This window comes from Ammodytes marinus, assembly GCF_949987685.1.
Source record: "Ammodytes marinus genome assembly, contig: scaffold_128, whole genome shotgun sequence".
NCBI classification, from domain to species: Eukaryota; Metazoa; Chordata; class Actinopteri; order Uranoscopiformes; family Ammodytidae; genus Ammodytes; species Ammodytes marinus.
The window spans coordinates 45,001-57,500 of NW_027648097.1; the positions used below are offsets into that span (position 1 = coordinate 45,001).

Consider the following 12,500-nt stretch of genomic DNA (forward strand, 5'->3'; position numbering starts at 1 on the left):
TAACGTTAAAATAAAACGTTATAAATAAATAGCCATAAGCGACGCACTATATCTTCTGCCTCTCTTCTGGCCCGGCGAACTGGAGGCAACCTGTCCCGCCCACTCACACACAATGTCTGAGAGATGTTGGTTGCGTTCCGAATCTCCTCCTCTTTCTTCTCTCTATTCTACATACTACATCTGATGATAAAAATAATCTAGTTAGGATGCAGTAGGCATACTATTGGGACATACTTTACTCTCTTATTTCATCATAACATTGCGCCTTGATCTTGCCTCTTGCTTTTATATCCGTCGCATCCCCGTTTGTTTTCATATGGAGGCTTCGTCGATGTTACGTCACTTCACGTGCGCACTGGATTGTGGGTCAGAATCGCCCAAATAGGATGCACTTTTCAACACTAACAATCTTGGCCGCATGAAGTAGGACATCCGGGTACTTCTAACCATCCTAAATCTGGCCACAAGAATCGGGACATCCTAAATCTTTTTTCTACATACTATATAGTAGAAAGTATGAGATTCGGAACGCAACCTTTATGTCCTGTCTCAAGCTAGAGAAAATGAGATACTCGCTTCGTCAGTCCAGTGCAGGGTTTCAGGAAGCATGGGGACCTTTTCTGGGCTCATTCTCATAGCTTCAGTGCCCCTGACTCCTGGAACAACTTACAGCAACAAATTAAACTAAATACCTTCATATCCTTTAACCAATTTAAACAAACTATCTTAAATCTGCCAAACTCTACCTGTAACTGTTTTAATTAGGCTATATTGTACTTTCATCCATTTAATTTTAATTGCTGCCACTTAATCTTCACCACTGTGTAAATGTTTCAATTGTTTTTCTCTTCACCTGTTGTTGTGTATTTGATGTATTTTCATTGAATATTTTGTATGTATTGTTGTTTTTCCTTTGAATTTTTTTTAAACTCGACGTCATTGTAAATGAGGGTCACCCTTCAATTGGTCTCTGGAGGATAAATAAAAGTTAAATGAAAAAATGAAAAAATTCCAATCTTTGTGAACTGGCAGTGACTTGGGAGGGATTATGTTTCTTTTATTGTTTGTTTTGAAGTGTCCTAAGTAGTTTTTTATCTTTAATATATGTTTTGGCTACTCTGCCCACCTCTGGTCATCAGTAGTTTTTTATCTGTCCTTTTCGTTTCAACCTGTGTGTAACAATGAACAATCTGGCACTTGTCATACAAAAAAAAACTAATAAAGAGATTTTGATTTAAAAAATAAATAGCCATAAAGTTAAATGTCAGTTTTATTTGCACGCACAGAATTAGGAAAAAGGTCTTTCATCCATTCTGCTCCCACCACATGGAACTGGCTGATTTTAAATTAACCGAAATGATTTCTGTGAACGCTTTTAAGTCTAAGCTGAGAGCATTTCAGACCATCCACCTCTTTTACTTGTAGTTGTTTTTTATGATTTTTTATTTACTTGGAACTGTTTTTATTATTTTAATTGAAAACAGTTTTTTATGATTTTATTTGATAACAGCTTTTTATCATTTTAATTTGTCTATATGTTGTGAGTGTATTATTGTGAGTGAACATGTAACTTGTTGCTGCCTCTTGGCCAGGACTCCCTCCAGAAAGAGGTTGTTAATCTCAATGGGACTTTCCTGGTTAAAGGGACACTGTGTAACATTTTAAGTAATTTATTAGCTAAAATCAATATCCTCATTCATAAATATGTCCTCATTGGTGTAAAATCACCTCTGCCAATAATCTGAATTATCCCCCTGAGCGGAGAATTACAAATATTAATATAACATTTTGTACATTGAGCAGGCAAGTCTCATATTTTTGGAATGTCATCAGGTGCATTGTTTATAATTTATAATTGTTCTTGTCCTTGAAGGCCACTGTAGCTTCTGTTATTATTCTAAAGGGTTGGGGTTACCCAGGGAGCGTTGCATTCTAGAACTTTGTAGAACTTTCTTGATGATGTCATATTACACAGTGACCCTGAAAGGTTAAAAATTTTAAAAAATAAATAAAAAATAAAGTCATGAAGTGCCAAGATATAAAGTGCATAAAGTGCTATGTGCCGTCAGCAGCATCGTCATCGTTCAATAATGTTTAACATTCAGCAGTGGAATTATAAAGAAGAAAAAACTTATTAAAAAGTTTGTAATAAAAACACATAATAATAAAAAAGACTTAAAGCTGCAGTGTGTAGAATTTTGGGTTTTATTTCCTAGCAGATTTTGTAGAAAGTAATTATAATATCCATAAGTACATTTAATTTAGTGCATAATAGCTGAAAAAAATGTATTGAATTATTTTTTTTTCCCTTAGAAAGGGTCTCATATATGTCCATATTTCTGCATATTTTGGACCAAGGCCTAGTGCCGCCATCTTGAAAGTGTCATAGTTGGAATGTCATCAGGTGCATTGTTTAAAATTTAGAATTGTTCTTGTCCTTGAAGGCCACTGTAGCTTCTGTTATTATTCCAAAGGGTTGGGGTTACCCAGGGAGCGTTGCATTCTAGAACTTTGTAGAACTTTCTTGATGATGTCATATTACACACTGCACCTTTAAATTAAATAAAGTTAAAATAAAACGTTAAAAATAAATTAATAAAAAAAAGTAAAAGAGAAGTACATTATCAAATCAATAGGAAGAAGAAAAAACGTGTTAAAAAAGATTTTTAAAACATTAAAATACATTTAAAATATATATATATATATTGTTTAATAAAAAATAAATAAACAATGCACCTGAAGACATTCCAACTATGACACTTTCAAGATGGCGGCACTAGGCCTTGGTCCAAAATATGCAGAAATATGGACTTATATGAGACCCTTTCTATGGGAAAAAATAATTAAAAAAAAAAAAATTCAGCTATTATGCACTAAATTAAATGTACTTATGGATATTATAATTACTTTCTACAAAATCTGCGAGGAAATAAAACCCAAAATTCTACACACTGCAGCTTTAAGTCATTTTTTTAATATTAAACAATATATATATTTTTTTTTTAAATGTATTTTAATGTTTTAAAAATCTTTTTCAACACGTCATACAATCATTTGCAATGTGTTCAGAGGAAGGAGAAACTGCTGCTATGATGTGCTCAAATGACTAAATGTCTAATGTCTAATAGAGGTTGAACTAATAGTTATGAGAATTTCCATTCTGATCTGAGAAAAGCACCAAAGCAACTGAGAAAAACTGTAATCAAATCACTAGGATCAAGGATTGTTCAGCTTCATGAAACTTTGCCAGTTGATTACTGACATAAAACAATATTTTTTTTTTGTATTACAATCTTTTCAGAAATGTTTGAATAATTGTGTAAATTTGGCATTATCATTTTAACAACAAAGTATTGTCAAACCAAAGAGTCCCCCGGCATCCAGGCTGGAGAGAGGCCAGAGAGAAGGACGTGTGCATTGTCAAACGCTTTTCTACTGATCAGAATTTGGATACAGCCTTTTTTCATTTCATAAATAAAAAAAATACTGTAAATACAGGTCTTAAAAATGTACTTTCAGCATGTTTTAAGAAGAACATGAAGGCTATCATTCATCATACAACAAACAACATACGAATCCTTCACACCCCAAGCCAGAAATCTTGGTGTTATCGTAGACTCCGACTTGAATTTCAAGAAACACATTAAATCAATTAATAAATCAGCCTACTACCACCTGAAAAACATATCAAGAATTAAAGGGCTTATGTCTCAGCAAGATTTAGAAAAACTTATCCATGCATTTATCTTTATTTTTATTCATTTTTTATTTTATTTTATTTAATTATTTCAGGACAATGCACATTGATAAACATAGTCATTCCAACATGTAAATGTGCCAGATTGTAGCCCAGGGGCTAATTTCCATCTGTTGTCCATAGGCAGGTGGATGTTACAGTAAAACCAATACAAAAGATATACAATAAATACATAACATGAAAAGGTTCTATAGAAAGCAAGGACAAACATAAGTATTGGTTAAAAAGGAAATACAATTCAATAGAAAGTGGGCCGATACAGTGCAGTGTTATATGTGGTTACATGTTTGGTTATCAGTAAGCCATGTCTTTATTTTAGTAGACTTGACTACTATAACAGTGTCCTTGCTGGCCTTCCAAAAAAATCTATCAGACAGCTTCAGCTAATTCAGAACGCTGCTGCTCGAGTCCTCACTAGGACCAAAAAAGTGGATCACATTACCCCAGTTCTGAGGTCTTTACACTGGCTTCCTGTCACTCAAATAATTGATTTCAAAATACTGATGTTGGTTTATAAAGCACTAAATGGTTTAGGGCCAAAATACATTACTGATATGCTGATACGTTATGAACCGTCCAGAGCCCTTAGGTCGTCTGGGACAGGTCTACTTACAGTCCCTAGAGTTAGGACTAAACAAGGAGAAGCAGCTTTTAGTTATTATGCACCAAAAATCTGGAACAAACTCCCAGAAAACTTGAGGTCTGCTGCAACTCTCAGTTCTTTTAAATCGAGTCTGAAGACTTTTTTGTTTCCATTTTAACCTGCAATTTTTATTTTATTTGCTTCTTTTATTCACTTTTAAATGTTTTATAATGTGTTTTATGTATTCTAATCTTGCCCCTGTAAAGCACTTTGAGTGGCCTTGTGTCTGAATTGTGCTATATAAATAAACTTGCCTTAACAAACAAGGTTTAGTCGAATAAACACCTGAATGTACATTTTGGACCTTTGCCATAATACTAGTATGAAAGAAGACATGTTATGGAAGATAAACAGACACAAATCTAGAAATTGACCAGTGCTTGAAAAAAAAATGTTCCCTTCAGTGTCTCGGCTAAAATAGAATTTAAATGTTTTCTTATGTCTTTTTATAATGATAAAAATTATAATAATGTAATTCAAAGCCCTTGTAAAACACGTGTAAAGCCTTGAGTATGAATTAATTGTGTTACAATAGAAATAAACTTACATAGACTAGAGAAGGAGAGGAGAAAAATATCTCCGCTGGGCAGAAACGTTGCTTGTACTGGCGGCGGGGTCTCACGGTTCTCCGTTACCCGCTCGTTAGCTGCTGTTCTCGGGCTCCATCTCGGTTGAAGACCGCGGAAGAGCCTGGAAGTTTCAAAGTCAAAAGGTGGAAAAAACTTCAAAAAACAGCCCTAAGAGGAGCAAATAAAGCCCCGTTTACATCCACTGAAGTCCGCGGGAGAGTTTGGCAGTTAATCTCGTAGTTTTAGGTCAAATAATAATGGTGAAAAACATCAAAAAGAGGCAGAAAATAACGAATTCACGACTTCAGTAAAACCTACTGGACGGCTGGTTAACGGTTAGCAGTTAGCAGCGGTTAGCTTCGACCGTTGACTCTATAAAGCTCCAGGTTCCGTTAGAAAAGCCGTTACAAAACACTGCTGGGAGCACAGTAGGCTTAAACAGCCCGCGAAAAATCACTTTTATATAAAATATCAATAAAACAAGCAGTTTTAGCTCGTTATTATGAACGGGAACAGTCAGTTCCCACCGTAAAGTTCTGTATAAGTGACGGCGAACAAAGTTTGGTGTCGATCCAACGACGGAGGAGAGTCAGAGAATCACCAAAGCGTAACATACGTAATGACGTAAGGGGTGACGTCAGCTAGACACACACACACACACACACAACGTTATTACACTTCCAGCTAAAGCCTTCACAATAAAATAGATAGATAGATAGATAGATAGATAGATAGATAGATAGATAGATAGATAGATAGATAGATAGATAGATAGATAGATAGATAGATAGATAGATAGATAGATAGATAGATAGATAGATAGATAGATAGATAGATAGATAGACAGACAGACAGACAGACAGACAGACAGACAGACAGACAGACAGACAGACAGACAGACAGACAGACAGACAGACAGACAGACAGACAGACAGACAGACAGACAGACAGACAGATAGACAGATAGATAGATAGATAGATAGATAGATAGATAGATAGATAGATAGATGTAGGCACTCACCGGGATATATATTCCATCACTCTGTACTCCTGCACACTCTCTGAAGACATCTGTAAACAATGAAAAATTAATCTGAGATCTCAGGTCTTAAATAAATGCATTTTCAGCATGTTTTTAAAAGTGTAATGTATAGTGTTAACCCTTATGCCCTATTAAAAAAAAGTTACACTGGGACCGTTAAGTACATTTTGTGTATGTTGACCTTTAAACTGCATTAAAATTATGAAAGATCAATATTTTTTCACAATTTTTTTTTCCATTTTTTTCATGAAGGGGTTGTTGTTCAATCTATGTCATGATTTAATTAATCACAATTAAAAATTAACCCTTTAGATGCCAATTTCGATCATATACCACCAACCGCTTTTTTGAAAAATACACTAAAATTCAATATTCAAATATTTTTTTTTACTTTGATTATTATTAGTATCACCGGCTCACCCATCTGAACAATAGGTGAGAAAATTGAATTTGGGGCATTATTACTTTTTGTATAATGTCAAATTGAATAAAAAAAGTTAGATTTCTACCATTGACTTACATTATAACAAAACTTTTTGGCAACCCGCCTTTAAATTAAAGTGAAACATTTTTTTTGCCTCTGATTTCCCATATTACTGCATAAAACACAATGCAATTGGGCAAAATGAAAGAGAATATTAAAATTTACCCATTTTATCACCTCTTTTATCATCAAAATATGAATTTTTATGATGAAAACCATTCACTAAAACTACAAAATAACAGCTTTTTTTTTTTTTTTTTAGTGTGTGAGTGTGTGTGTATGTGTCTGTGTGTGTGTGTGTGTGTGTGCATGTGTAAGTGCATGTGTGTGTGTGAAAGTGTGCTTGTGTGTGTGTATGAGAGGAGAGAAATTACAAGGGGTACAGATTTGCAGCCCTAATATCGTATGACACATGCAAACACACACACCCCCCCACACACACACACATACACACACAATCTTATTTTGTCATGGACATGCAGACGTCAGTCCATACTATCCATATCAGAACACCTTTGACATTTTTCTTTAGATTTTTTGTCACAGTGGCTAGTAATCCTGAAGTTTGACAGAAAATATGAAAATTTCAATTTTTTTCTCGTTTGTGTCATTTGGCATGTTTGTTCCTCGGTTTGAGACCATATGAAATGAGTAAATCAACTAGAAATTAGTTAAAACCTAAAATGTGATGCCTTACCTTCAAAATTAATGGAAAAAATTATATAAATTCTGATTTTATCTTGCCATTGCCAAGGAATCAAAAATACTGGTTTTATGGCTTTTTATGAGTTTACGAAATGGCATCTTTTTACACAAGGATTTCAGTTTATGTGATTTGAGTTCACACAGACTGACTCCTGGAAAATATTTTTTCACTTCAACCATTCTGACTAAAAGATGTGTTCACTAACTACACATCAAAACCATTTTATTGTATTTTTTTATTTTTTTTATTGGTTTGCAGCCATGAATTATACAAGAATGCCAATTTGTTGTAAAGGGTCACCATAGAGGTTAGTGGGGGGGGGGGGGCTAAAATGGGGCATTTTTTTTATTGACCTTGTTTTTACGTAAGTTTATCAAGTTTACTACAGAGAAATGGGAAATTACAGTCAAAATTATTTTTCACTTTAATTTTAAGGGGGGGGGGGGTCAAAAAATGTCGTTATAATGGAAGTCAATGGTACAAATCGTGTAGTTAACGGTCCCAGTGTAACAAAAACATCTCACACAGTCAAAATGAAGTAGATATGGATGAAACTCAGAATATCCCAACTTCATTGTAAAACACACCTCCTTACCAAATTTTATGGCTAGGGGACAATCACAGCCAAAATTATCTCAAAAATGCAACCCCAGATACACAAATCTCCACCAACGGGGCATAAGGGTTAATATAGCTGCCCTGTATCTGTGATTTACCTGGTTATATAAGGGTTAAACGTACATTTTTTAAGCATTTTCATTCATGTAGTTATTAGCATTTCCACAAGGTGGCAGACGACACACTCACAAACACACACTCTCATCTCTCTCTTCTCTCCTATACTACAGCTGATTTCAGGTGTGTGTGTGTGTGTGTGTGTGTGTGTGTGTGTGTGTGTGTGTGTGTGTGTGTGTGTGTGTGTGTTAATCTTTACAGTTTGAATAATTTTTTTGTTTATTTCACACAAATTACGTAATATTTTCTTTGATGAAAGGGTGAAATTCTCTCACATGAAATTGTTTATTTTATAACATACCAGTTTTTTTAGGAAAACAAAAATAAATTAAAATCAGAAGTTTCCTTCAATAGATATAAATTTTGTAGGGGAGAACGGGGTAATTTGTCACACGGGTTGGTTGTCACAATCGTTATATCTCGGAACCAGAAGGAGCTGTCTGTGAAATTTTGGTATGTAAATATCCAGAATTGGGATCAGAGGTCACCTACATAGTCTTCCTTGGAGTTAGACTGCTGAATTTGAGGTGAGACGACTGTTTGTGTTTTTCATGTCAAATTGAAAATATTTAGCTCCTCAGTATTTTTCTTCTAGGCTTTTACACAATGGGTTTATAACAAAACACTTGTTACCCATAAAAAGTGTGAATGCTTCAGCATTCACACTAATAAATACTAGTATGTTTAAATATTCCACATTGTTTCAATTAGAGTTCAAAAATTCACTACCGTTCATACTTTAGACTATTTCTTACTTTTCCACATCTTCATAGTCCTTTAGCTGATTCATATACATTCTCTCTCTAGGTCGTCCTCAGACACCATCAAGCCATCAATGTACTTTAGCTCCAAGTCTATTCAATCACTATTTCACAGTTTTAAGTTTTTTATCCATGTCTCTCAACGTATTCATAATTTCATAAATAAATATCATTCAACCCTCTATATATATTCAACTTTTCAACTCCTTTTAAACTCCTTTTATACAATTATGACCTTCATAAACTTTTTAAAATCTTCATACTCAGCTATCCAGTTTAGCGTAAGCTGTTTCCGCATTCACACGCATTTTCAGCAGGAAATGCATTTTCTAGTAAATACTAGTTTTAATATAAGTAATGAACTAGTGAAATCTATGAGGTTAAAATCCTACCTTGTTCACCTGCCGTGTCTAGACTCAGAATCGGACTAGTATTGAAGGTAGGCGCACCTGTGCAACAAAGGTGCAAACACACACACACACACACACACACACACACACACACACACAAACACAAACACAAGGAGTCTTTTGTGTGGAGTTTCAGTCTTTTGTCTGAATTTTGTGTGAAAGGGTCTATGTTTCCTGTTGTAATAGCCTATGCATTTTTTTTTTCTATTTGTTTTTCTTATTAATTAAATTATTTACATGCAGAACAATTCCTCACTTATTTGGCGCAGGACATCACTTTCCTATTGCCTATCTGCAAGCCTTTATTGGCTCGCATGCAGTAAAATAAATACGGTGATCACACTGTTAATACAGATCGTTCATAAAAACATTCAAAACAAACAGAGCAATAACATATAACTCGAGTGGCTGCTCTCTTACAAATAATTAATATAAAATAAATCAACAGCGGCGCCGGCATTACAAGGTGGAAATATGGACTACAAAAAATGTAAACTTGCTCTATATAAGGCTCTTCTGAATTGTTTGAATGCTGATTGTTGATGACATGTGACCAAGTGTCGTGCGTAAAGAAAGAAAATAAATGAAAACTAAAGAGAGTTCCAGTTTCTGTCATCCTCGATTAGATGTCCTGCAAAAGTTGGTGCCGAAACTCCAAGAAGCAAGAAGAGGACTGTGGAGGGAGAGTAGCCAGCCAGACAGACATATAGATAGATAGATAGATAGATGGATGGATGGATGGATGGATGGATGGATAGATAGATAGATAGATAGATAGATAGATAGATAGATAGATAGATAGATAGATAGATAGATAGATAGATAGATAGATAGATAGATAGATAGATAGATAGATAGATAGATAGATAGATAGATAGATAGATAGATAGATAGATAGATAGATAGATAGAGATAGACAGACAGACAGACAGACAGACAGACAGACAGACAGACAGACAGATAGATAGATAGATAGATAGATAGATAGATAGATAGATAGATAGATAGATAGATAGATAGATAGATAGATAGATAGATAGATAGATAGATAGATAGATAGATAGATAGATAGATAGATAGATAGATAGATAGATAGATAGTGTGGAGGGAGATTAGCCAGCCTGACTGTACATTTGAAAGAGGACAATGTTCCTGCAGATTTAGGATGTCCCAATACATGCATGCCAATGCATTATGCCAAAAATACCTAGATGCCACACTAACTCAAATCGCATTTGAGTATTCGTCTTTATTTTTAGCATTTCTCGACATAAAAAATAAATCTTCCTTATCCGATTTTCTTTTCTCTCCTGTCTGTGGCCCTAAAACTCTTCTGTACTTTAGTATGTAGTGTAGTAAAAAGACTAAAACTCTTCTGTACTTTAGTATGTAGTGTAGTAAAAAGACTAGAACTCTTCTGTACTTTAGTATGTAGTGTAGTAAAAAGACTAGAACTCTTCTGTACTTTAGTAGGCTATGTAGTGTAGTAAAAAGACTAAAACTCTTATGTACTTTAGCATGTAGTGTAGTAAAAAGACTAAAACTCTTATGTACTTTAGTATGTAGTGTAGTAAAAAGACTAAAACTCTTCTGTACTTTAGTATGTAGTGTATGAAAAAGACTAAAACTCTTCTGTACTTTAGTATGTAGTGTAGGAAAAAGAAATAGTATGTGAATTGGAACGCAGGGTAACTTTTTAACACATCAAAATCATCAGAAAACGTGCCGTTGTCCTCCGGGCGACGTAATGACGTCAGCAACGTGCGTCGCTGTGTTGGAATGTGCGGAAACTTCTGCAGCACTTTTCCACACTCTCTCTCGCTCGGTTGTTTTAGACAAAAAGTCACAGAAAAAGTGAGAAATCAGTGAGAAAGAGACGGGAAAGCGGCTGGAGTTTGTAGCGGAGGAGTTGGTGAGTGTGTGTGGGCTATGTGGGGTTTGGAAATGGGCTTTTTAAGAGGGTTTTTAGACCGAGTTTTGATGGAAAGTTGTGTTAAAATGGAGGCTGTGTTGAAGAGAAGAAGGCGCTGTCCGGGGCTGATCAGCACCATGGCTAACACTCGGGGGTGAACGGGGGGTGTCAGGCTATTTGATCCGACTTTTGATGCACCAAACTCGGCTTAACAACTCAGTAATAACCGCTAAACCTTAAATCTGAATGTGGTGGATTTATTTATTTAATTATTTTTAAGTTTAAAGTTGTTTAAGTCTACAAAACAGGCCTTTTCATGTCATTTAACCTCTTACACGTGATACGAAGCAGCAAACGTAAGGAATACAATAACATAACCTCAACCAACTTGTCTTAAAACAGCCAAAGTGTCGCGTTTGACTAGTTCACTCCTCGCTTCCGCAACACATTCCCCCAAACATCCCAAAAACGTCACATTTTGACTTTTTAAAGCTTTCTAACCTCTACCTGACTCAGTTTATATCTCCATATTATTAACAGGGACTTATAATGGTAAGTTACATCTCCTGTAAAGTAAACGTTTACACATTACACTAACTTCTGTTTCAACCAAACCTCTGTCAGAATCCCGCTATTTTAAGCCTCAACCAAAAGTCAGTTTACAGAAAGATTTAAAGTATTCACCTCTATTTCTATCCACACTTTACCTTTCTTTTCATATTGTGTAAAGTTCAATGGACAATTCGGCCTCGTGTGTGTATTAATTCCCTCTTTTATAAACTCCTGGAGGAGTTGAAAAGCCCCCGACAAACAGCGCCGCCGCAGCCGCGTTAAGTCGCTGTTTTCCGGGTGAAGTTCTGAACGCGATCGTGTCTTTATGGCGCTGTCGACTGAGCGGTGGTGCTGCTTAAAATGGCCGACGCATACTCAGGCTGCCTCTGACATCACTCACACAAAGCGAAACGTATTCTTATAAAACTATGAACAGATATATTATCCCTGCGTTACAAATCACATACTTTTTCTCTTTACCAAACTACATACTAAAGTACAGAAGAGTTTTAGTCTTTTTACTACACTACATACTAAAGTACAGAAGAGTTTTTGTCTTTTTACTACACTACATACTAAAGTACAGAAGAGTTTTAGTCTTTTTACTACACTACATACTAAAGTACAGAAGAGTTCTAGTCTTTTTACTACACTACATACTAAAGTACAGAAGAGTTTTAGTCTTTTTTCCTACACTACATACTGAAGTACAGAAGAGTTTTAGACTTTTTACTACACTACATACTAAAGTACAGAAGAGTTCTAGTCTTTTTACTACACTACATACTAAAGTACAGAAGAGTTTTAGTCTTTTTACTACACTACATACTAAAGTACAGAAGAGTTTTAGTCCTTTTACTACACTACATACTAAAATATAGAAGAGTTTTAGTCTTTTTACTACACTACATACTAAAGTACAGAAGAGT

General features: G+C 35.0%; 2 protein-coding genes across 4 annotated transcripts in view; one reads left to right on the top strand and one right to left on the bottom strand.

The window, feature by feature from the left end:
* Positions 1-5,502, bottom strand: part of b4galt1l (DP-Gal:betaGlcNAc beta 1,4- galactosyltransferase, polypeptide 1, like) — a 50,418-nt gene extending 44,916 nt beyond the window's left edge. The window contains exon 1 of one of the 2 annotated variants that reach the window (XM_080054935.1): positions 4,948-5,502. In XM_080054935.1, the coding sequence (XP_079911061.1) occupies positions 4,948-4,949 (2 nt within the window). In that variant the 5' untranslated portion in view covers positions 4,950-5,502. Of the gene's footprint in view, positions 1-4,943 lie in introns of both variants that reach the window. The other variant, XM_080054936.1, reaches the window with a different exon arrangement.
* Positions 5,503-10,893: 5,391 nt separating this feature from the next.
* The window catches only part of rest (RE1-silencing transcription factor), an 18,532-nt gene continuing 16,925 nt past the window's right edge, over positions 10,894-12,500 (top strand). For both annotated transcript variants that reach the window (XM_080054939.1, XM_080054940.1), the window contains exon 1: positions 10,894-11,019. The gene's annotated coding sequence lies outside the window, so the exon portion shown is untranslated. The remainder of the gene's footprint in view (positions 11,020-12,500) is intronic.